General features: G+C 48.8%; 11 protein-coding genes across 11 annotated transcripts; 7 read left to right on the plus strand and 4 right to left on the minus strand.

The window, feature by feature from the left end:
• Positions 1-1,102: 1,102 nt before the first annotated feature.
• On the minus strand, positions 1,103-2,581 carry LTR84_002907 (uncharacterized protein; the record flags this gene model as incomplete). Its single annotated transcript, XM_064846507.1, has 2 exons — positions 1,103-2,256; positions 2,329-2,581. The coding sequence occupies 2 exons, from the start codon at positions 2,579-2,581 to the stop codon at positions 1,103-1,105; spliced, it is 1,407 nt and encodes a 468-aa protein (XP_064706117.1).
• Positions 2,582-3,380: 799 nt separating this feature from the next.
• Positions 3,381-3,869, plus strand: LTR84_002908 (uncharacterized protein; the record flags this gene model as incomplete). Its single annotated transcript, XM_064846508.1, has 1 exon — positions 3,381-3,869. One exon carries the CDS (start codon positions 3,381-3,383, stop codon positions 3,867-3,869), a length of 489 nt encoding a protein of 162 aa, XP_064706118.1.
• Positions 3,870-4,343: 474 nt separating this feature from the next.
• LTR84_002909 (uncharacterized protein) lies at positions 4,344-4,821 on the minus strand (the record flags this gene model as incomplete). The annotated part of the gene is made up of 2 exons (XM_064846509.1): positions 4,344-4,690; positions 4,818-4,821. 2 exons carry the CDS (start codon positions 4,819-4,821, stop codon positions 4,344-4,346), a joined length of 351 nt encoding a protein of 116 aa, XP_064706119.1.
• Positions 4,822-6,049: 1,228 nt separating this feature from the next.
• Positions 6,050-6,552, plus strand: LTR84_002910 (uncharacterized protein; the record flags this gene model as incomplete). The annotated part of the gene is made up of 2 exons (XM_064846510.1): positions 6,050-6,145; positions 6,166-6,552. The coding sequence occupies 2 exons, from the start codon at positions 6,050-6,052 to the stop codon at positions 6,550-6,552; spliced, it is 483 nt and encodes a 160-aa protein (XP_064706120.1).
• Positions 6,553-8,651: 2,099 nt separating this feature from the next.
• On the minus strand, positions 8,652-9,130 carry LTR84_002911 (uncharacterized protein; the record flags this gene model as incomplete). The annotated part of the gene is made up of 2 exons (XM_064846511.1): positions 8,652-9,076; positions 9,127-9,130. 2 exons carry the CDS (start codon positions 9,128-9,130, stop codon positions 8,652-8,654), a joined length of 429 nt encoding a protein of 142 aa, XP_064706121.1.
• Positions 9,131-11,111: 1,981 nt separating this feature from the next.
• Positions 11,112-12,752, plus strand: LTR84_002912 (uncharacterized protein; the record flags this gene model as incomplete). Its single annotated transcript, XM_064846512.1, has 3 exons — positions 11,112-11,222; positions 11,277-12,362; positions 12,426-12,752. 3 exons carry the CDS (start codon positions 11,112-11,114, stop codon positions 12,750-12,752), a joined length of 1,524 nt encoding a protein of 507 aa, XP_064706122.1.
• A 1,070-nt stretch (positions 12,753-13,822) lies between these two features.
• LTR84_002913 (uncharacterized protein) lies at positions 13,823-17,322 on the plus strand (the record flags this gene model as incomplete). Its single annotated transcript, XM_064846513.1, has 5 exons — positions 13,823-14,012; positions 14,073-14,400; positions 14,467-14,817; positions 14,934-15,146; positions 15,207-17,322. 5 exons carry the CDS (start codon positions 13,823-13,825, stop codon positions 17,320-17,322), a joined length of 3,198 nt encoding a protein of 1,065 aa, XP_064706123.1.
• Positions 17,323-17,927: 605 nt separating this feature from the next.
• Positions 17,928-18,929, plus strand: LTR84_002914 (uncharacterized protein; the record flags this gene model as incomplete). The annotated part of the gene is made up of 1 exon (XM_064846514.1): positions 17,928-18,929. The coding sequence occupies one exon, from the start codon at positions 17,928-17,930 to the stop codon at positions 18,927-18,929; it is 1,002 nt and encodes a 333-aa protein (XP_064706124.1).
• A 428-nt stretch (positions 18,930-19,357) lies between these two features.
• On the plus strand, positions 19,358-20,173 carry LTR84_002915 (uncharacterized protein; the record flags this gene model as incomplete). The annotated part of the gene is made up of 1 exon (XM_064846515.1): positions 19,358-20,173. One exon carries the CDS (start codon positions 19,358-19,360, stop codon positions 20,171-20,173), a length of 816 nt encoding a protein of 271 aa, XP_064706125.1.
• Positions 20,174-20,694: 521 nt separating this feature from the next.
• LTR84_002916 (uncharacterized protein) lies at positions 20,695-21,690 on the plus strand (the record flags this gene model as incomplete). The annotated part of the gene is made up of 1 exon (XM_064846516.1): positions 20,695-21,690. The coding sequence occupies one exon, from the start codon at positions 20,695-20,697 to the stop codon at positions 21,688-21,690; it is 996 nt and encodes a 331-aa protein (XP_064706126.1).
• A 178-nt stretch (positions 21,691-21,868) lies between these two features.
• LTR84_002917 (uncharacterized protein) lies at positions 21,869-24,029 on the minus strand (the record flags this gene model as incomplete). The annotated part of the gene is made up of 2 exons (XM_064846517.1): positions 21,869-22,927; positions 22,995-24,029. The coding sequence occupies 2 exons, from the start codon at positions 24,027-24,029 to the stop codon at positions 21,869-21,871; spliced, it is 2,094 nt and encodes a 697-aa protein (XP_064706127.1).
• Between the last annotated feature and the right edge of the window lie 234 nt (positions 24,030-24,263).

Raw genomic sequence — 24,263 nt, forward strand, 5'->3', positions numbered from 1 at the left:
ATGTCAGATCAAGACAGGGACTCGGATATCAAAGACAGAAGTGGAACAAGACTACGGAGGCCTGTTGATTTCGCGATATTCGGGAGGAGGAGTCGATTATGGGAAAAGTGAGTAACTCAGAGAGTTGCGGAAGGGAAGAGAAAAAGCTTGAAAGGAAAGAGCGAAGGGCATGTCATATAGGATGCGGTCACTGGTCAGCTGCTAGCGTCTTGGTGGGGAGGAAAAAAGTTGGAGGTTCTCGGTGCTAGACATGGACTAGGCTAGGTTAGGTACTTTGCTACGGGCATGCATAGGCTGCTGCAGACTGCAGTGCAACAAAACCGCGCAAAAACTCAGTTACTGACTGTTTTCCGCGGGCACACTTCCAAAAACCAATCAGTCAAGCTTTGAGTTATCACTAAGTCGACTGCCCACTGTAGGTTCTTCTTCGTCTTCGTACACTCACTGCGCGTCCGGCTCCCGAGGCCCCCAGGTTACGAACGAGTACACAGAGGCAGAGATATCGCATTAGTACTTGTGCCACACTTGCTCAACTCCGTAATATTAATTATTAGGAGACGTAGTACTGGAGACTGAGCACTATACTAGGGCTGAACTACTTGGAACCGACGATAGAACATAAATAAATCAAAAGTAAAGTGCAGCCTATAGTAAATACCTTAGGTGGAAACCTGAGGGGCCTACCTAGGGACCTACATAGAATATTACTGTAGGTTAGTTGAAAAGTCCTGTAAACAACCTTGGGTCTTACTAGTTTGTCATGTTAGTGGAGGAGTTGACGTTGTAATGCTTCAATCATTCCGTAAGGCTCCGCGAGGCTGGGGTAACGGAATTATATTGAGAGTGGGATTGAACAATTTGTCTGCGATGATGCACCAGGCAGTGAGATAATTCTTCAATAATTGGGCAGAGCTCGATCTAGGCTGAAGGCAATGCCAGATGAATGAGTCCTGAACGCGCAACAGTGATTTCCCCCGTGGATAAAAGCAATCGCCACTCCCGACAATCTACTGCTGATCATGATCACTTCTCGACTAACTTTAATACCAAGGGTGCTTCGACTGTTCTATGTGCCTCAACTTGTCTTGAACTCAGGCCCGCATCACTTCAGCATTCCCGATGACGGGCCGGAGCTGAAGGGTGGTCTCTTCCCCTGTTCCATGGCATCGGTAGAGGTGACGCCATAATAGCTGATGTACTCTCGATCGGAGCTCTTGTTATCCACCCATAGGCCATACCCCTTACGAAGATCCTGTATGACCTCGTCTTTCCACAACTCGAGAGGTTCTTTACCCTGGCCGACTTCTCTAATGGTCCTGTTCCCGGCCATCAAGGCCAACCAAAACTCTCCCAGTTCCATATTCGGGATAATACTTCCTGTTACTTCGCCATTGAGGATCTTTTTGCAAAAATCAAATTCTTGAACCAGCGGGCGGGCGAGACCAATTCCATCAACAGTGTCTAGTGCTCTGATCATACCTCCGACCGTGCGCAGACCGCCGGTCAAGTAGACCTTGGTCTTTGTTAAACCAGGAACAATTTGCTCGGCGAACTCCTGAAAATAAGCTTCTCGCCTCTTTGTTGATTCTCTCACCGTCTCGTCTCGGTGCTGGTTGCCAGTCATGAGATTCTCTGAAGATCCTCCGCTGAGTTCCACAAAATCAAAGTGATGCCTTTCAAACGCCAGACATACTTGATTCGCCTCTGCTGGTGTGAAAGCGGATTGTTGGAATTCGGTGCTGTTGATCTTGATTCCGAGAACGAATTTGGAGGATACTCGGCGTCGAATAGCTTGTTCAATTTCCAGATGAATACGTATGCGATTATTAATATGTCCACCGTATTGGTCTGTCCGTTTGTTCGTTATGGTGCTCAGAAAACCAGACAAAAAGAAACCATTTGCGGCGTGTAGCTGCATGCCATCAAAGCCCGCCTTTTCGAGATATTCTGCTGCGTGCGCGAAGGACTCAATTATGTCGGCGATCTCTTGCTCCGCTGCCGCGTGGGGATCATTGAAATGTATGGGTCGTCGAGGACCACTGAAGTCGAATGGTACTGCAGAGGCAGCGACTGGGTGACGCTGGAAATAGCTATGACATTGCCGGCCGGGGTGAGACACTTGAGCGACCATAAGATTTCCACCTTTCTTGACAGAATATGCCCACTGCTTAAAGGCGTCGAACCTTGACCCTTGGAACGGCGCGTCTGGTGGGATGACCGGGTCCCCCACTGACTCTAGATGATCACTGAATATCACTGATATCGACTTTAGCAATGGTTTGCCATTCAAATCAATTGTTGCTATTCGTGTTGATGTCAATCACTTACTCACGTTTCCGGTAACTACCATGCCGATTCCACCTTCACCCCATCGTTCATACACACGGAAGAGGCTGGGTGTGGGTATGCCTCTCTTTTGCAGGTCTTCCTTGTTCCACGAGGAGAGTTGCTCCGTCATGGCAGCTTTCATGAACCGATTGGGAGCAGTCCGCCCTGAGAATGCGAATCTGATTGACTCGCCTAGGCGGCTTGCGTCCACGACGTCGGATTGGTAGCGAGGAGGGGCCTCGAGCGAGCCCATTGTCGTAACTTATCGTTGGCCACGTGAAACGCTTTGATATCCGCAAACTCTTATGACCTAGAATAATTTAACAGCTATATACCACTGCTTCCTCGGTCAACCCTTGCGTGCTCTGGTCGACTCGTTAACCCATTTTGATACTATGTCAAACCTTGCTCGGGTTAAGGGCAAGTTCCACCGCATTGCTCCACCAAACCAAGAGCCTAATTGGACCGTCAGATACGCCATGTTCTGATGCTTTGCGTCGTACAAGTTACATCCTGTCATCTCAAGCTATGGACGTCTTGGAAGGGACGGAGTTTGGGGATTAGATATCGAGATCCGGAGAAGAGAAATTACCTAGCTAAGACTTTCCCGACATGACGCTAGCAAAAGGTCATCTTTGGGAGGACCTGTCAATGACATGATTGGATTTTTTGACCCGTAGAGTCGGATTTCGAGCAGTAACTAATGAAGAATTTTTCTTGGAGAGGGTTCAATGCTGTCCATACAACGTAGGTAGCCGCTCGGTATTTTCCTTTTACGGAAGCCAAGTAATAGACGGCCGAGATGTCCTAGGGACCTGGGGTACTAACTAGCGCACCACTGTACAGCCGAGGCGGAACGGCGATGCTTGGGACTTCCCAGAAAATGCAGCCAACCGAGGACTAGTACTTGGTACGTGATAGGTAAGATCTTCAGGTCGCGGCTGCCTCGATGTGCTGTTATGTGCTTTTGAATCCAGCGCTTCCTCCCTCACGAGAGGGTAGATCTGCAACAAATTCCAAAGCCCCCACGTACCATCCAACAACAGCTCAACATGGCAACTTGGGAGTTCACAGTACAACACGATATCATGGCTAGTCCAGATATCATCTATCAGGTCTGGTTGGATGGAAACGACAGTCGGGGACCGTGGGTTGGCGATGGCGACAGGAAGATTGATGGTCGTTTAGGCGGTAGCTTCTCGTGGGACGATCGCAACTTCTCTGATATGGGGGGTGGAGGAGGCTGCTGGGGACATTTTGGAGAGTTCACCAAGCTGGAAAACAATAGCCTCCCCTACAGGATCGAGTACACCTGGAAGTCGCAGTGGACAGATCAGTACGCCTCACAGATGTTGGTTACGCTGGATACTGACAAGACCGATGAGCGATTCACAAAAGTCACTGTACGTCAAACAGGATTACCAGATAATCGGCACGGATATGAGCACAAACATGCTTGGATTCGAATACTGGGCGAAATGGGTGCTAAATTCTGGGGAAATGCTGGGATCAAGGACGCGAGAACAAAGGTCCTGGTCTAACGAAGTGGTTAAATAGTGTCACTACCGTTAGGCAAATGCAAATCCATGGCTGCGTGGACATAATGATTTGCTAGTTCTACACCAGTTGCCTGTCGTCACCGTGCTCAGTTCTATGCTTATTAATTGCTAATGAAAGTTTCTGATACATACCTAGGTAACGATATATGTCAAGAACCTGTCAGATATATGTCCATGGTCTTATCACATGAATAGCTCAACTATACACATTTTCCTATTCACTCTATGAACATTTCAAGGATTTAGGCTCAAAACAGCCCTGCCCTTCAATTGACCTTTGGCTAATTGCTCGCAGAGCCTGTTGAGATCTTCTAGCTTTCCCTTGGTCAACACAGGCCGAACCAGGCCGCGTACAGTGAAGTCAAGGGCCTCTTCCACGTCACTCAGCGTCCCTGTCGTACTATCTCGTATGCTGCAGATCGTTAGCGGCATGGCAGCGACCCTATGTGATTCGACTTACGTTAATCTGTTCCCAATCACGAGCATCGGATGTGCACCTGCAACCGTCGTTGGATCTGGAGCTAGTCCAATGGCGACCAATGTACCACCGACCCGGAGGTAGGTTGGGGCAGCTGCATATGTCTCTTTACCAGCAGGAAATACAATGACGGCATGCGCTCCATGGGTGGTGATCTTTTGCACCTGAGAAGCAATATTTGGCGTCTTTTTGAAGTCGATAAACTCCTCCGCTCCCAGCTCTTTGCAGAACACGGCCTTGTCGTCGCCCTCATCCACAGCGATTACTCGCATGCCCATGACACGCGCGTACTGAACAGCAAAATGGCCTAGGCCGCCTCCAGCCCCTATGTAAAGTCGGTTATCAATGAAACTGGCCTCTGTCAGGCTTGATCAGCTTACCGAGGATGACAATCCACTGGCCAGTTTTGGCGCCGCTGCGTTTGCATGCCACATACGCCGTAACCCCCCCACACATTATTGGCCCAGCCTGTAGACTGTGTCAACATCGGGACTTTTGGGGGTGGGGCTCCACGTGGAATGAGCATAGAAATAGTAGGGATGCACTGCAGTAACAAACCCACCTCCTCGTCGGTCACACCCTCCGGAATTCTCGTTGCGTATCGACCACTTGCCAACGCGTACTGTTGGAACGTGCCCGGTTGATTGAACCCGGGATGTTTCTTGCTGGGACAGTGCAATTCGTCGTCACCTCCCTGCCTACATAGATAACACTCACCACATGTACTATAGATCCACTTAATACCCGCACGGTCTCCAATGCTCCACTTGCCCTCCATTCCGGCACCGATAGAGACAACGACACCAGCGCCCTCATGGCCAACGATGCCTTGGCTCGATTCTTGCATCTCCCATTGGAATGCAGCCCAGTCATCATGAAGTAAACATTTGTCGGAAGCACATAGGCCAGACCTAGAAGGTCATTAGCATTAGCACACAAGCAGGTGCAGTCGTATGTATGACTGAGACTTTATTCACCAGTTGATCTTTATAAGAATCTCTCCTGGTCCGGGTGTTGCAACATCCACCTCCTTGATAACAGTTGTGGCGTTCTTTCCGCTACCTTGCCTGACCGCTGCCCTTTGCTTGGTCGGAATATCCACACTTACCCCCTTCGTCTCGATCTTTGCATGGATTAGCGTGTTTGTATCATCCATTGTCTTTCCGAAATATACTCTCCCACTGATAAAGGGTTATTACGTGGTCTGAAGAGGTGCGCGTAGTGCGAATGTCCACAGATGTCTATCTTATTACAAGCCTATAGAGCCATCATATATAGAGCCTCATAGCCAGGTTTCTGTCCAACCTCGGAACTTCATCCACTATGTCCGAAGTGTCCACTAGTGTGTTACGGATACATTTCGTGGAGAAATGAGATGACTCTTCCAAGTCCTGGAGATGCCTTGAGGCTGGCAAAACAGCTCTGAGTCGCGGCACTTGTCGATGTATGCACTCATAGACCCAGAAACTGTCTGTGGGCCTGAACTGGAACGGTAAGCTGCCCATCCCGGCAATCGACAATTATGACCTAAAATAGCAGCTGCCGAGCACGTTCTCGTCGACTTACGCCGAGTGCCAAGCCGTTGATGCTATTTCCGCGACCCGATACAGGATTCGACGGCAAAGACATATTGGAGGAAACACCGATCAAATATTTTTGATTAGACACCGATGATCTTGACCATATGCCTCATGTCCAGCTATCGAGATCAGGCGGTGTTAGTCTTTATCTCCGTACAAGAGGAGACACTACAAAATCAAATAAAGACGATAGTAGCGCAGTAGATGACAATGAGTATAGCAATTCCCGAGCAAGGAAAGCTACAGTCTTCAACATCCGTTCTTCAAGAAGGACATGGCCTCTTACGTGAACAAAAAGCCCGAGACTCGACTCTTCATTGACGGCGAGTTCGTCAAGCCAAAGACTGAGAAAGTGTTCGATATCTACAATCCTGCATCAGAGGAACTCGCTGCGACCGTGTATGAGGCTGGTGCCGAGGATGTTGATGTTGCCGTCCAAGCTGCCAAAGCTGCTTTCGATGGTTGGGAAGGACTAGGAGCTCTCGGTCGAACTGGGATACTGCTCAAGTTGGCTGATGCCATTGAATCTAATGCTGAGGAATTGGACTACTTGGACGCAATCTGCATGGGAAAGCCTATTTCTGACTGTAAGAAATGCTGCTCCTGAATTGATTCTCGATACTGAAAAAATTCAAAGTTTGCAACGCCTCATTTGCCGCATTGTGCCTGCGCTACTATGCCAACAAGGCGATGGATGTACAGGGCACGAGCTCCTTGAATACACCGGGATTTGTCAACATGGCTTGGAGACAACCATTTGGTGTCTGTGGTGCGATCATTCCTTGGTCAGATTCCATGACTTCTCTGCTAAATCATTGGCTTACCTGATCACATAGGAACATAACCTTGATCACATTCATCAACAAGGTTGGCCCAGCTCTCAGCACTGGCAACACACTCGTGCTCAAGTCTAGTGAGAAGTGCCCTCTTTCAGTCCTCGCGATTGGTCGGCTTTGCCAGGAAGTTGGTCTTCCTAAGGGAGTCCTTAACCTACTGTCCGGGTTCGGCCGTCCTTGTGGTGAGGCACTAGCCAAACACATGGATATTCGAAAGATTTCATTCACAGGGTCTCAAGTCGCAGGAAGGGCGATCAAAAAGGCAGCAGCAGAGTCTAACCTCAAGAAAGTCACCCTTGAGCTAGGCGGAAAATCGCCGTTAATCGTTTTCCCAGACGCGGACTTGGAAAAAGCAGTTGCAGGTGCAACTGCCTCGATTTTAATGCTCAGTGGTCAGGCGTGTGTAGCCTCGACAAGGTAATGACTCTATCTATATCTCAAACATGTACCATCATCGCTGATAAGAGCCAAGAATTTATGTACACAAGGACATTGCTGCATCATTTACGGATGCGATGACTACAGCAATCAAAAAGTTAGGCCAGTCCGGTGATACACTCGCTAAGGCAACCACCCGTGGCCCGCAAGGAGATCTGGCGCAATTCAATCGTGTCATGGAGTTCTTAGAATCCGCACGGGTGGATAATCTTAACATTTCTGTTGGTGGCAAGGCCGAAAACAAAAAGGGGTTGTATATCGAGCCGACCGTCATTACAGACGTGCCCGAGAGCCACCGCGTCGTGCGAGAGGAGATCTTCGGCCCAGTGGTCATCATTAATACATTTGAAGACGAGGAAGATGTGATGCAGCGCGCCAATGGTGAGAGGATTATCATTCTGCAGACATTCATTTTACCAGCCACCTCACTAACTCGCTTGCAGATACCGAATTTGGCTTGTACAGTTCGGTGTTCACAAAAGATATCAGTCGAGCACTACGCATTGCGAAGAATTACGAAGCTGGAATGTGCGGCATCAACTGTACCTCGCCATCTTTCTCGATTGATATGCCCTTTGGTGGCTGGAAAGGAAGTGGCGATGGCCGAGAATACTCCCAATTCTCCTTCGAAGGATGGACCGAATTGAAGACAGTCTTAATCAGTTTGTAGACAGACATCTCTCAGTGTCTATCTAGACAGCATTTTATAAAACTAATTCTTGCCCTTCTATTCGATTTTGATAAGTGAGCCATGAGGGTAGGCAAAATGAATAATTGAAGCACAGCTCATTATTTGCGAATGTCTGTAGCCGCCTTGATGACCTTACCAGCAGAAACCTCACTTACAGTGAATAATGTACAAAGGATGCATATCGATACAATTGCAACATATTCCACGCAAGAAAAGCTGCTATATCGATACCGCAGGACATTTCGCGCATAGATTATTCAATTGTTTGTGGTTGGCTTTTATGCAACAGGCACGTACTTAGTATTCAATACCTGTCCAACTGTTCCGCGGCGACTTCATATGGTCGATATGCTGCTTCAATTGCTTAAAGCATATTTGAAAACAACACAATGGCGGCATACCCCCTTAATGTTAGGCCTAAGGAGCCGAAACTAAGCCCTCTAGCGATACTTTCGCATGTTACCGGATAAGTAGTCAGCCGTCAATAGGGCTCAATCTTGATCGCCAGAAATGACCCAGAACTAAATACTAAGCAGTACGCCCTCGTTGATGATTCATCCAAAGATTGTTCTATTTGACCCTCTGGGGGTTCAGATCTAACGAACATCCTCCAAGTCGAATAAGATGACTTTCATCTTATTGATGCTATAGTGTCTCAACCTCTCGCCATAGAGATACAAAGGAATAGCGGTAGCGATTACGAACATCCAGATGCCAGCCATTGTTCCAAAAACCTGTTGATCAATCAACGTTGTTCGAGATGTAATGGATTTGGCCAAAACTTACCGCGGAGTAGCCAACTTTTGAGAACCACTGCGAAAAGCCATAGGTGAATGCAAAGGTGACAAGCTCTTTAACGCCATTCACCATGAGCATACCCTCGAGGGCCACCTCGGGATAAGAATCCAAGACATAGGTCATGGCAATATTGGCAGCTGCTGGGGAAATACTGATACATCCATATCCAACGTACAGCACAATCCAGTGTAAGCCCCTTTGAGCACCGAATCCGAACATCAGCAGTCCTGCCGAGCCCACGAGGAAGGGGATCACTAAAAGAGGTAAACGGTCTTCCGGCATAAATTTGCCACCACGGCGACGAGCACAGCGCCTGACCCAAATGTCGGTGAGGAGGCCTCCCGAGATCGCGCCAACGACGTTGCCAACTGTGTATAGATTAGAATCAAGTTATCGGCCTCGGTTCTCGTTTGCTTACTCATGGCGGGAACATTCACCAGACCAGAAACGGCGGTGTTGAAATTGTAGGGGGTAACTTGGAATATGAAAGAACTAACGGTGCCCGCGCCTAGAAGCCACGCCAGACACACAGCATCTAAGATGAGAACATTAGCGAGATCATAAAGCGGACATGGTGAGATCCATACACGCGAACGCACCCCAAGCCACTGCTGGATATGCAATAAGAGGCAGTGGCCGAACAAAGTGGAGAAACCACGATTGACTAGCGGTGCCAGACCAGGGGTAGAGTTCTTGCACATATGTCTTCCTCGTGCCTGTCAATTCCACAAGCTCGTGAGTACGGACATGCTCAACTGTTTCAATCTGTTCAGTCTTTTCAATACCGTGCGGCGTATTGTCCGCAGGAGATTCGCCAGGCTTAGTGGCCGCTGCATTAATGGAGCGGTTCCACCTCGTTTCAGGGAACAAGAAGACAAAGCCGACGAAATTTATACCTCCTATGATAGCTGCAGCCCAGGACGTCCAATGCCAATCCCCCTCTGTGGTATTGTCAGCAACTACTCGCGATTTTGGTATGATCGACGAACTTTCAGCAATCACTCCTGTGAAAATAGGTCCTAGCGAGTTCCCAAAATAGAGTGCGATGACATAGAGTCCCATTTTCGAGCCTCTTTCGTGGAGATAGAAAAGATCCTTTGTTTGACTGATCAGCAGCCTTTCCTAAAGGCCCACGCAGATGTTCAACCTACATTCACTACGACCGCACCCAAGGCTTCAGTGCAAGCACCGCAAAAAGCACCGAGAGCTCGTGCCGCAAGTAGGCTTTTGTAGCTGGTGGCGAGACCCGCCCAGATTTCACACAGGAACATGCCAAATGATGTGCTCAGAAAAACAGGTCGTCGACCGAAGTATTCGGCGGAAGGCGCCCAGAAAAAAGACTGCAGTAGAGTTCAGACCTAATCAAGACAATGACAGCTGCAAACTCACAGCTAGAGAGGCAGTCAAGATACACCATGTCAGGAGACCTGCAGTGTTTGCCATGTCGATGTTGAATTCCAGACTAAGGTTGTAGAAGGCTGGGAAGAGGCCACCAATCCAGGCATTTATCATAAAGCCAAACACAAGCACATTCAGAAAAGCAGCCCACTTCTTCCACTGAGGAAGGCGTAGAGGGTCATTGACATCGGTCGAAGGATGTGGAACAAGAATGATATCTGCCCCTTTGTGGCGGTGGTGTTGTGCTTCTTCGAGTCGAGTGCGATTGGTATCAATGAGTGTTATCTCCCTTTCCTGGTGACCCAACTCGCGTAAGGTACGGAACCTCATTGTGATGGGCAAGGGAGAGATGAATCGATCGATGATCTTTAGGTCAAGATCTATGGGAGAATGCTATGTGGTGGGTTGTAACAGCCTCATCCTGATAGGAAAATTGCAGTCTTATATCTGCGTTCAGCCCATGCCATCTCCGAGTCCTCTCGGTCTAGAGCTATACAACCCCATATTCTTCAGATGTTTGGACCGGGGCCCCAGGGAGGATTGGAGTCTGGGAAGCTCCCAGGCCCCCATGAGATAGCCGAGCATGTTGAGCTACCATAGGAGGGTCCCTGCCATCGTGTCTCGTAAGCTCGGAAGTTGTTGCGTATCTGGCGACTTGGCACTCGGACCGCCGACACTGTACCTAGTAGTCCGACCACGGGTCGGAATTTCTCACAAGTGCAATAGTACTAACCAGGAACAGCATATACCGAGCTTCACAAGCAGTAGGGTGAAGTTTCAATCTCTTCTAAGTTCTGCCCTACATAGGTCTGTGAGATTATCTGATAGACCGCAACTTTGACCCACTCCCCCGAATCAGGGCAATGGCCGAAAGACCCCTTGGCTCTCTGTGCCTTGCCTTCATGCTTTTATGGCAACCGGCGCCTGGGAATTTGTGGAACATCAAGCTGTCCTTCATCGACCATCGACGGCGAACCGAAAATTTATGTCTTGACAGCACCAACAATGGCCAAAATAGCGTATGGACCTATTGGTATGGTCGGAGCGGAACATGTAACCTGGGGCCGTGGCCTTGCTGGGGCTTTTGCAACACTCATGTTGTGGTACATAGGCAAGGTGAGCATTTCGTTTTGGAAAAGAGAACACGAAAGAATGATGAGTGCTATCTAGGCTACCTATAACATCTTTCTACACCCTCTTCGGAAAGTCCCTGGCCCATTTGTAGCCAAGTTTACAAGCAAATGGCTTGAATATCAGGGGTTCACTGGTCACAAGACTGCAACACTGCATAATATGCATCAGAAGTTCGGGCCAGTTGTTCGTGTTGCCCCAGATGAGCTACTATTCTCCGACCCGGCATTGATCAAGAAGATTTATGGTTTTAAGGCGTCGTACCTCAAAACCTCTTTCTACACTGGTTTCGATGACTATGGAGAGCCAGTGTTGTTCACTCTCCGCGACCGGAGTCTGCACCGAGACCGTAAAAAGCTGATGGCTCATGCATTTAGTGAGTCTACTATACTTCAGGGAGAGCATCTAGTGGCAGAACAAATCGAAAAGTTCCTGAGCAAAATCGAGGACCAACAAGGTACTGCGATGGACGTTTACATGTGGTTTAGATGCCTCACCCTGGACATTGTTTCTTCCTTGTTCATGGGCGCCTCTTTCGAAACCCTAGATAAACGCGATCATGAATACATGGACAGCGTCGACTCTTACTTCGTCCTTGCAGGCCTAAAATGGCAGATTCCGTGGCTAATCCCTCTGACATCGTGGATTCCATGGGCACGATGGCAACACTTCTTAGGCGCCCAAACCAAGATTTACAACCTAGGCCGATCGTCTTTTAAGGATTATCTTGAAAGGCATGGGCGTAACTCGGGCCGCCAAGATGCCCTGACAAAGATCATTCACGGAGACAAGGTGCTTCCCCCACTATCTGACGAACAGATTGCTTTAGAGATCGGCAGTATTCTTGTCGCTGGGACTGACACAACAGCTACTGTCCTGACTTATCTCTGTTGGGAACTGGCCAAGATGCCGACTCTGCAAGTTCAATTACGGGACGAACTCAAACAAGCCATACTAGGCTATCAGGACAAACATGTGCCCAAGTATTCCGACCTAAAGTTTCTGCCACTTTTAGAAGGAATCGTGTTGGAAGGTCTCAGGCTCCATGGGCCCGCTGTTGGAAGTATTCCTCGTGTTGTACCCATTGGGGGAGATATGCTAGGAGAGTATTTCGTTCCTGCAGGTGTATGTTCCTCGCCTATATCAATGTCCTTGAAATTTGCTCGAGCACTAACTATACTGTGATAGACAACTGTCGGAATCCAGGCATACACAACTCATCATGATCCAACTATTTTCCCAGACCCGGACACGTTCAAACCAGAGCGGTGGGCCAATGGTGGAACTAGGGAAATGAAAGACGCCAGTCTGCCCTGGTCGAAAGGATCGCGAATGTGTCCTGGCCTACACCTCGCTACTCTGGAACTCAAGGCCGTTCTGGCCGCGCTTTCACTAGGCTGGGAATTGTCTCTGGGCCCCAACATGAAGGATGACACGATGGATATGATCGATAATTGGGTGTTGATGCCAAAGGGCAACTTTTGCGATATTGTTTTCAAGCCTTTAGCAGTGTAGCCACCACATTTCGCAATGAAACCGGAGCTCATTTTTCTTGACTGAACGACTCGAATTGGTTTGTGGTGTTGCTGATGTTCAAAGTGTGTTAATTTCACGAAGTTTCCGAGGGGCAAGTCCCGATAACAACTAGCTTGAAAACATTCATGTTCTCTAATTCTCAAGTTGACCCAGGACAGCACAGAGATGAAGCGTGACCACTAAAATGTCGAGCTGCTACGGTATAGAGCCTGTGTGACCTGACTACACACTGGCCTCAGTTCTCCGACTCTTGTCGGTCTCCCCGTACTGAGTGATCGGCTATGTCATACCAAACTGGCTTCTCCCTGGAGTCTCTAGATAGGCGACGAGCTGTTTTATTCAGTGTACCTCATAATGAGCTCTGCTTCTCCACGATGCTTCCATCAGAAAGCTGAAGGGTGATGAAGCGCGTTACCCATCACAAGTTCGGAAATCTTCAGATGTCGGCTGCAAGAATCGAACCAATCATCAGAGTAGACATGGGAGCCCCATCCAATTTCACTTCTTTGCCACATTCTACTTCTTGGGCCGGCTTGGCCTACAATGGGTGGTCTGAGCGAGGTATCAAGGCGACCACTCGATCGAGCATGTCTGCAGTACTATTAATCATGGATGAGACTTCGGGAATGCTTGAAAATAATATGTGATCTATCTTTGATGAATCAACTGCTGGTGTTTCCGCAGCTAGATACAATAGAACAAGAAATAAAAACATTTTACCTGGTTCGGAATCAGGCTCCACCATCGTCGAAGTACCCGATCTTACTGATAGTTTTCCACCAGATCCGGAAGAGTGATACGCGCCTCGGAGTTCTCTGAATTGGCAAAAGCCGACCACAATACATTCGGCTCTATACACTGCAAGGGAAAGTGAACGATAGGCTCTGATTGTCCGAAGTGGGTCTACAGGCATTGTGATGAACAATGAGATGTGCTAGCATACCAGGAGTATTACTTCGAAATCCGACGTGCTTGATATAGATCCCTTAAAGAGTATGACTATCGCAGTCGCAAGTGTAGGCTTCCATCGGTGCTTTAAAAATTTAGCCATGGAGGGAGAAGTCTTTGCACAGAACGTACTGGCGAGCAAGATGCCCCTAGCTGCCCAAGAGTCATCTCGTGCCCAAGTGACCCAGGGTGTCAAAAGTTCCATCGCAAGCGACATTCAGAGTCCTAGAAAACCTTGGGAGGATGTTCATTTTGATTCAGCACTGAAACCCAAAGACTATCAAATCAAAGGTTCGCTCAAGTCTTAGCATGGAGATCACAACTCGCATTCTAATCTCGAATCTTTCTCAGGCACTCCATCTGATTCAATTATCCTAATCCTCGACGTCCAGATATTTGACTCGACGGGCGTAGCCCCCTATCTTGGCGATGTTCTTGTGAAAGGGGATCGATTTGCCCAGGTTGGACAAGTTCGCAATATCGAACATTTGATTCAAGACCCCATGGTCAAAGTGCTGCATGGCCATGGCAGGACTTTAATGAGTGGTCTAGGAGATGCACACACCCACCTGACTTGGAATTCCGGTGACATTCCAGCCCTTGCTGGGCTGGGAGTTGAGGAACATATGTTGTTGACCGCAAGGTCTGCAAGAACTGCAATCGACAGCGGTTATACAATGTAAGTGAAATACATCAGTAGCCGCAGATAGCCCAACTAGACCATCCTACTGACGACTCCACATAGGTGCTTCGGGGCTGCGTCTGCTCAAGATCGACTAGATGTAGTAATTCGAGATGCGATATATGATGGCAAGGCCCCTGGGCCTCGGTATCTTGCCAATTGCAAGGAGATTACACACCCTCAGGATGCTGTTGGTCAGAATGGCCTGGCGGTGATTGCGGATGGCCCCGATGAGATGCGTATGGCCGTCAATCGGCATATTGATATCGGTGCTGACACGGTCAAATTAACAATGTCGGGAGAAGAAATATGTGAGCCATTGTCGTCCGAGAAATGCTACTACAGTGATGAAGAGACGCAAGTTTGTGTGGAAGTGGCCCACTCTCGTGGAATAAGACTTTGTGCCCATGCCCGGTAAGTGTATTGACGCCAATAGTCAGCAGAGTTATCGACCTAACTGATTATTTCAGAGCCCGAGATAGTGTCAAGATGTGTGTGAGACATGGCATCGATATTATATTTCATGCTAGTTGGACGGATGAGGAGGGCATGGACATGTTGGAACAGAACAAGACAAAACATATGGTGGTACCTGCAATTAACTGGCTGTACGCGACGCTGTACGAATCTGAGTCTTACGGTTACAAAATGTCTGATGAGGAAAGAGACGGTTACGAGCGAGAGTTTGCAAACGCTAAAAGGGTCCTGAGCGAGATGCATCAACGTGGCATCACAGTATTGCCGTGAGTATAGTATCCATTCTATTTGCCTCTCTAAAAGGATTGCTGATACTCGATCATTAGTGGAGGTGACTATGGCTTCGCCTGGACTCCACATGGAACATATGCACGGGACCTGGAGCATTTTGTGAATTTCCTAGGTTTCACTCCCATGGAGTCACTCCTTGCCGCAACCGCTGGGGTGGCAAAACTCTTTATGCGAGAGCATGAACTTGGTCAAATCAAACCTGGATACTTTGCCGATTGCATCCTGATCGATGGCGACCCGTTGAAGAATATCAGCATTCTGCAGGACCACAGCAAGCTTCAACTGGTCATGATCAACGGAAAGATTCACAAGACGGTTCAGAATGATTTTATGACCTCCGCTGAACGAGAAACTCGCAGGTCTCGAATGAGTTTGGCCACCTCTTTTTCATCGAGTTCAACTCCAGCAAACTTGGTTGCCTACACCGACTCGACTGGGAACGATCGAGTCGGCAGGTTGGACTTCTTTACTTTGCTCATTACTCCGTTGAATATGCCCTCGGGAGCTCCTCTTGAGACAATAATCCAGGCGATTGAGCTAGATGGCGAGGCTCTGACTGAAAGTCCACCAATCTCGCTAATGTCGACTACGCTGCTTCCTCCGATCAGTGGACGAGATATTCTTGCGGTTGGGAAGAACTATGTCGAGCACGCTAGAGAGTTTCATGATAGTGGCTATGACTCAAGCGACAAGACAGCTCATCCGTCTCATCCGGTCATATTTACGAAACGAAGCACAAGTATTATCTCTTCTGGCTCCGATATCGAACTTGACCCAGAATTCACAGAAACACTTGACTACGAAGGTGAGATCGGTGTTATTATCGGTAAGTCTGGTCGACACATCAGTGAAAAGGACGCTATGTCCTATGTTTGGGGTTACACAATCATCAACGATGTTACGGCCCGCGAAGAACAACGAGATCACAAGCAATTTTTCTTAGGTAAATCTGGGGACACATACTGTCCTATGGGACCTATTGCGGTTCCTGCCTCTCATCTCCCCGATGAAGTACGTATCCAAACGTACGTGAATGGTGAGAAGAGACAGGATGCCACAATGGATGGGCTCATTTTCTCAGTCGCACGCTTGATCGCGACTATATCCAAGGGACAAACGATTCGGTTGGGAGATGTCCTCGCCACAGGTACGCCAGCAGGCGTTGGATTTGGTCAAACTCCGCCTACATATCTTAAGCCGGGTGACGTGATTGAGATTACCGCTTCAGGACTGGGCACATTGAGGAATCAAGTGGCTGTCAGGAATCCTGCAACAAAGTCATGGCGCACACGAGATCTATGCTCCGTGCTGCCGACGTTCAATATCAATCGGACTCCGGGGACGTCCGGGTTGACCAAGATTGGTTCCAAACTTCTCAACGTCGAAGTTTCCGGTGATGGGTTGACGCAATTGATATTTGTGCATGGTCTTGGTGGCTCGACTGAATTCTTCGAACCTCTGATGAAATCTTCTCGTGCCTGCCAGACCGCAAGATGTATACGCTACGATATTGAAGGTCATGGCCTATCCCCTACGACCGCTCGGTCAGTCATAACTATTCAGAGTTATGCAAATGATCTGGCAGCACTTTTTCGCTGTTTCAAGAACGAACCTTCAGTGCTGGTAGCCCACTCCATGGGGACCTTAACCGCAACGTTATTTGCAAGTCAATACCCGAGCCTAGTTCAAAAGATGATCTTGATAGGCCCTGCACGGTACCCTATTCCTCCTGCAGCCGCAGGAGGTCAAAGAAGGCGAGCTGCCACAGTGCGAGCTGAAGGTATGCGAGCTTGTACTGAACAAGTGGCAAGTAATGGGACCTCCCAAAGAACCAAAACTACGAATCTTTCGGCATATAGCGCCGTCAGAGCAATTTTGATGGGCCAAGATCCAGAAGGTTATGCGAAGGCTTGTACGGCGTTGGGAAGTGCGTCGGACCTGGAGCTTGACTTGCGCAAGCTCACTATGCCTACATTAATTGTTGCCGGTGACGAAGACAAAGTCAGTCCAGTGGGGGCCTGTCAAAGTCTTTGTGAAGAGTTGCCAAACGCGAGGGTTGAAGTTATATCGAACGTAGGACACTGGAGCGTGATTGAAGACCCCTTAGCCATGGGAAATGTAATAGATAGTTTTTTGGAGGGCTCAACGTAGGACGAAGCCTTGGGTAATGAGCGCCATGCAAGCCAATTCAATGCTCATTGATGTGCGCAACTCAATTATTATCAGCCACCTATTTTATTGTCGTGGTTTACATGATTGAAGAGTGGCTATCGTAATAGGTCTGGAAATCCTTAGCCGTTGACATATGCTACCCACTATTTGCTCAATTCATACTTTGTAAGGCTTGTGGAAATTCTAGTCACACTCATGAGCTAGATGAGCCATGCATTGTGACGAGATTCAGAGGTCTTATTGTTCAGGCTACTACGAAGTCGCACTCACATGATATGACCTCGGAGCACCTTTCGCTCCCATTGAGAAACTGGCGTTGGTTGGGAGTCGTGTGGACGCCCCGGATTCTGGCGCGAGTCAAAAATCGGAAAATACCGAGAACACTTGTGAAGCTTTCCAGGATCCTATGAAATAGTGCCATCTCCTAAGTTGCGCAAGCCCGGTGGACAAGCTTGGACTTAACGTAATTCCCGGTAATCCCGATGGTCAGATATGATGGATAGCTCTGACTCAGTACATATTCATATATGTAACCTGAGTATGTCGCAGAAGCTTCCTTAAGCACAATATGCTTCCTTTTAGACATGGCTCCGAAAGGATATCTCGATGTTCATTGCCATTTTTTCCCAGGAATATCGAATGATCTGGCATTACAGTTGGTACAACAACTGCGAGCGGCACATTTTCTCGTAGAGGATGCCTCGCAGTTGCAATGGTCACCGGAGTGCATCTTAGAATATAATGATCACGCGGGCGTGGCAATGGCACTACTCAGCTACGTTGCTAGCAGTCACGAGAAGCTACGTGAAGGCAACGATTACGCCCACAAGATCGTTCAGCGCTATCCGACTCGATTCGGTCACCTTCTTGCTTTACCCACCGACGACACAGAGGCATGTCTCCGAGAGATTGAGCACGGAGATAATTACGATGAGCCCAGGCCAGATGGGTATGCGGTGAATACTCAGTACTGTGGGGTGCCACTCTCGGACGATCGATTGGCCCCGGTCTTTGAACGCCTGAACGCCCGAGGTGCTATACTTCACGTCCATCCCAATGCATACCTACCTGGGGAGTACGGTAAACCTTCGGCTTTAATCGATGTGGCTTTTGATACTTGCCGAGTTGCCACTGATATGCTGTACAAAGGGGTGTTTCGAAGGTATCGCAACATCAAATTCATCTTTGCACATTGCGGTGGTGCATTGCCTGTCCTATCGGGTCGCTTGAGTCTCCTGGGCGCCGAACCTTGGGTCCCCAATCCAGAGAAGCTAGCAAAACACGACATTGAATCGCAATTGTCCAATCTCTACGTGGACACTGCAGCGACAGCAAAGACTGGACTACGACCGGCGGCGAAGATGGTGGGATGGGATCATTGCATCTACGGCGCCGACTGTGGAGTTCCGTGTTCGTCGTGGAAAACCATGGACGAGAACCTCGAAGATGTCGCGGCAGTGGAAGCAGAAGCTCATGTTAAGCAGTGGACGGTACGAGATAACTCATGGAAATTGTTCCCAGCAGCCGCAAAGCGAGCCGAACAGTCTTTAGGCGCAGAAGATGAGCAAAGCACGTCCTTATGTTAACGCATTGCTGAAGGCTGTAGTAATGAATTCAGTGGCGAAAAGGATGCCTGCTCCGCTCACAGACGTTGCCTAGAGTTGAAGAAAGTTCGTAGTGTTTCTGTCTCTGCACATCGACTATATTGGGGAGACCAGGGACTCTTCCCAGAAATCGTACATCACCTGAAATTTTGCCGGCTAATGCTTCATCGGGGATGGGCTCTGCTCGGCGTTTTTCGGTGTCTAGGGCCATTAGAAGCTGTCATTGTCGCATTCATCAGGCATATAACGACCTTCGCAATGATTTAACTCCGTGTGCCGACAACTTGAGGGGTCCGCACCACCATGTTGTGCTTGATCCTCCAGGCTACAATACCACAAGCATGATTCTATAAGGGAAGTCTCTCAGCATTGACATCGTCTGACAGCAGCGCGCTGCAATAAAGTCCATGATGAGCGAAAACAAAAGTTCAGGCTACGCTTCCAAACTCACTGCAAAGCGCGTGCTGGTTCTCGGAGGTACCTCAGGCATCGGGTTAGCGGTCGCAGAAGCTGTCAAGGAGTTTGGTGGGAAAATCTTCGTATCAAGCTCGAGCCAAAGCAAGATAGATGCGGCCATCTCGAGGTTGAACGCTGCTGAGAATAAAGTCCTGTACAGAGCTGAAACCAAGGCACAGGGCTATCGCTGTGAGCTTGATAATTTGGAAGAACTTGAGAGTAACTTGATAGCACTGTTTGAGCATGTCACCGAGGGGCGGCGACACAAGCTGGATCATGTCGTCTACACAGCAGGCAACAAGGTGGGATCGGTCCCCCTCACAGTCACAGACACGAAGATGATTACCGAACATGGTATCTTGCGATTCTATGTACCAATAATCATCGGCAAGCTTGCATTGGACTATATTACGGTCAGTGCCCAGTCATCGATCACTTTGACCAGCGGTGTGAACAATATCAAACCGGTGGCAGGACGAGTACTGATGGCTGGTTGGGGCTCTGGAGTTGAAGGCATCACGCGTGCTCTCGCCGTTGATTTGAGGCCTATTAGAGTGAATTGCATCTGTCCTGGGCCGACCAAGACAGAACTATTCGATGGATTTCCTGATGATGTGCTTCAACCTCTTCTGGAAAGGTATAAGAGCTCAACCATGACCAGAACAATCGGCACCCCGGAGGATGTATCAGAGTCTTATCTCTACTGTATGCGGGATACTTTCGTAGATGGCACCGTCATTCACTCCAGTGGGGGCTACCTGCTAGCTTGATTGTAATCTATGCATGTGTATCTGGAGCTCAAAGATACCAGACTATTCAGCCTCAGCATCGAGGACAGATATTTAACTTAGATAAGGCCCACCTATGGGGGAACTTCCGGCATTGCCGATGACATAGAACCATCCAAGTGCTGATAACACATATCCCAGCGTGTTTTTGTAAGATTACGTGTTTGCCGAGCAACTTTGGATCCATGTATTATCGGTCTTGACTGTTTGGCACGCGCGTTGAGGCACTATTAGACTGAGAACTTAAGAAACCACCGACAGCCGAGCTTCCAGCGCTTCCTACTTGATCAAGATCATGGCCTAATCGTGAAACCACTCAGAACTTGAAGAAGTTAAGGGTCTATCGGCCCTTGATGCAGATGTTCTTCACGCGGTGCAGCCTCCCTTCATGTGGCGTAAAAGTTATCATATCACGAAAATCATCATAAAACCTCGATCCCGCCAACTCAACCGTGAAAGCCTCACTATCAGAAGATACAGGTGAGAGAAGACATCTCGGAATCATGTCGCAATATCCCGAATTTCCCGACAAGACCAGATTTCACAGGCTCAAAGACAGCGTAATCGTGGTCACCGGCGGCTCCAGCGGTATAGGTGCGGCTCTAGTGACTGTCGCCTATCATCACGGAGCTCACGTCATCTTCGGTGATGTCAATCGCGATATGGGTGAAGCGCTCGTGAAGTCTTTGGAGTCTGCAAAAGTCCGGAGTCAGAGCGGAAGTGGTGACTTGGAATTCCTGCTGTGCAACGTGTGCAGCTACGGTGACATCTATGCTCTGTTCCGCCTTGCTTGGGGGAAACATGGCCGGGTCAACCATGCCGTCTTTTGTGCTGGTGTTGTCGACAATCCGAAAGCATCGTATTTCGATCCCGCCTTGACTATTGAAAGCGTGGGCGAAGATCAGGGTAACACGCAGGCTTTGGATGTCAACTTTATCGCTGCGTGCGCATTCGCGAGGATATCATTGCCATTCTTGCGACAAAGCATTAGCACCATCACCAAGGATCGGCAAGGTGGTAGCGATAGTGTGAACAACGGATACAGTCTGACTCTTTTGTCTAGTGTCACCGGCTTCCGTGACGCGCCAGGCATGTTCCTCTACCAGACCTCCAAGCAAGCCATTTTAGGCCTGATGCGAGCAATGAGGACAACAATATTTGCACGCGATGGCGTACGCGTTAACGCTGTGTGCCCTGGAATGACCGACACGCCCATGACGGCTGCTAGCGGAATGATTACCTTGTTCAAAGATCGAACTGTCCCGGCCAGGTCAAACCTTCCATCACATCATCAGTCATCCGTGGCCGTTGCTGAACAAATTGCGTCCGTAATGGTTTCAGACTTTCTCAATGGGAAAAGTATCTACGTGGAAGAGGCCAAGGCCTGGGAATTCGAAGACGGATTGCTCAGGGAGATGCCTCGGTGGTTAGGCAACGAGCCTACGCAATGGTCCAACGACAATTTGACCTTCCTCGCGAAAGCTTTTGGCCAGGGCTAAAGCAGAAAAAAACCTTACGAAACTCAGTCTACTCTTATGGCTTTGGGATGGAAACTTGAGACAATACAACTTTGCATCACCTCGCCAACGGAATGAGATCTTGAACAATGGTACGCGCTAAATGACTCGACTGCATCTATGAGCACACTTGCACAACCCAAGGCGCCACAACAGGCCATTATGCTCCAGTAAGATTTGGTAGTTCCCAGAATAGCCAATCTCCCATAGCCCCGTTCGAAATCAATGTGTCCTCTGGAAACATCTGGTCTGTTCCCAATAAATCTACAGGCTGTTCGTGGCCTAGAAAGGTCGCCCGGTCGATGAGATCGCCGTGACTGTATATCGACGCCATTGAAGGCAATTGGTTTTCACCTCTCAGAGTCTGAACAAGTGCCTGACTATTCATGTCAAAGTAAGTCGGGGACAGACTTGCGTCATCGAGCTTCAATGTCAGAGGACGGTATAGCCGGCATAATGTTACATCGATTGTATCAAAAAATACGGCCTGGTATGGAGTTAGAGAGCTTTGCGGTGTCCCAGTCACTTTTTTCTGTGTTGCGATACAGTACTTGAGCATGCGCTCGAAACTTGCGATGCTGCCAAGCACTGTTGGCCATCTCTTTTGCAGTTCTTCTTGACCCTGTGCCAAAGCCTTGAGATCTTCCTGGGCGAGTACCCATAGCTGAGGGTACGGATAACATGAAAGTAAGGCGATCGAAGCGGTTAGGATGTGGAAGCTGAAGCATGGTCCCAGAGTTCGCACTTCGTCACGAGCGACAAAGTCTTCAATGATTCCCGCCACCGTAGAAGCTGCCATAACAGCTGCTGTAGGGAAAGGGCCATCGAGACTCTTAGAGCGGTAAATGAGAATGATGGTCGTGAAGTATAGAACATTCAGTTGCCGACTTTCCAGGGTATAAGATTTCACAGATTGACATAATGATGAGTTTGAGCCGTTGGTGCTGCGATTGGATAGCTGGAGATGCTCAGGAAGATTTCTCGTCCAGCGATATAGTGCGTCTTCGATTGCAGTGTTCAGATCTTTGGAGGATGACTTTTGGATCTCATGTCGAGTGAACCGTCCCATGATCAGAGACAATTCGACATAGGCAACAAAAAATGCTCCTACTGATGGCACTTCCGGGAAGTCCTCCAGAGTAGGTCGAGGGATATCAGATTCCTCAATGCTAATGGCCTGCGGCCGTCCATGAGCGACGCTAATTAGGCAGTCGCGGGCCTATAATAGTTCAGGACGTGTCGAGATATGAAAAGACAGCACGATAAGTGGAAGGGAGCGTACTGACCACGATGGACCACCATATCCGGCGTCGCAGAGATTCATTTGGGACGACCTTTGCGCTACGGTGGAGACCCATTTGCTGAGCCAAGCTGACAGTGATTCGACACCAAAAGCTACTGGTATTGGTAGATACTCGTTCTGGCCCATGCGGATTCCACCAATGCATCAAGGAAGAGGCAATTAGGAGATTCATTGGATCCTTTTCATAATCGAGCCAAAATAGTGTCTTTGCTCGCGTATAATAATCCTCCGAGGTGGCGAAAAGGCGAGGCTGAGACGGCGATGCGATACGACTTCCCGCCAGAAAGATGGTTTGAAGCAAGAGAGGCGATAAGTTCTCCAGATCTTTGCCAATAATCTGCGATCGATCGATAATCGGGTCCCAGACATAGCAGTGCGTCCAGAAATTCTCAAACAGTGACTCCCGTACTGCGCGTGGGGGGAGTTTGAAAGCGTTTTGGAGTATAGCTATCTTGTGAGTGGTTTCAGACTGAGGAGGCGCAGGATAGTTAATCTCCGAACCGTCTTCCGCCCTCAAATCATCTGGGGCAATGTACGTTGAGCGTTGCATGTAACCGCACTCGTAGCTGCTACAAGTACTGGAAATTGATTTCCCTGAAGGCGAATGATTCTGATGTTGGTTGGTCTCGCCTTGGGTGCCAGTCACTAAAGGGCGCTGCGGTTGTTGAGATACCTCTATCTCGTGGTGCATTTCACTTTCATTTTGTGATGCTGCTACCTGATGCATTGTGCGAAGATTGGTCATGGACGCCAGGATCTGATTCTGAGCATGTTCAATAGCGACATTTGGGCTGCTCACAGGGCTCTTCCAAGGTGGAACCTTCGCTTTGGGAGGATGTGTCTTTCGTTGTCGTGGCCTTTGTTCACAAACTATACCATCACGCTGGCAGTTTGAGCACTGTGACTTGCTTGGACTAATGTCACATTTGACCTTCCGAGCATGGCAGAGCGAACAGGCTCGACTGGTGCGAGGGGCTCGCTCGAGGCGCGAAGTGTGTCGCTCAACGTGGATATTCATGTCGAACGACATTGTCCAGCTCCAGGTATATTCTATCTTCGAAGAATCCGTAAACACTGAATTGCAGACACATACCACCTAGACAGTCCAGCCCCTCTGGGGAAATGGTCAAACTCGACGATGGCTCGTTTCCTTCGACCCTAATGCGCTCCAAAAGGCGGGAAGAACTTTGGGGCCATCGACAAGCGGGGGGTGGCAAGAGGTCCGGCAATTACCAAGTTCGGTTTAACCCTC

Source organism: Exophiala bonariae (assembly GCF_035927105.1).
Source record: "Exophiala bonariae strain CCFEE 5792 chromosome Unknown scaffold_14, whole genome shotgun sequence".
Classification (NCBI taxonomy): Eukaryota; Fungi; Ascomycota; class Eurotiomycetes; order Chaetothyriales; family Herpotrichiellaceae; genus Exophiala; species Exophiala bonariae.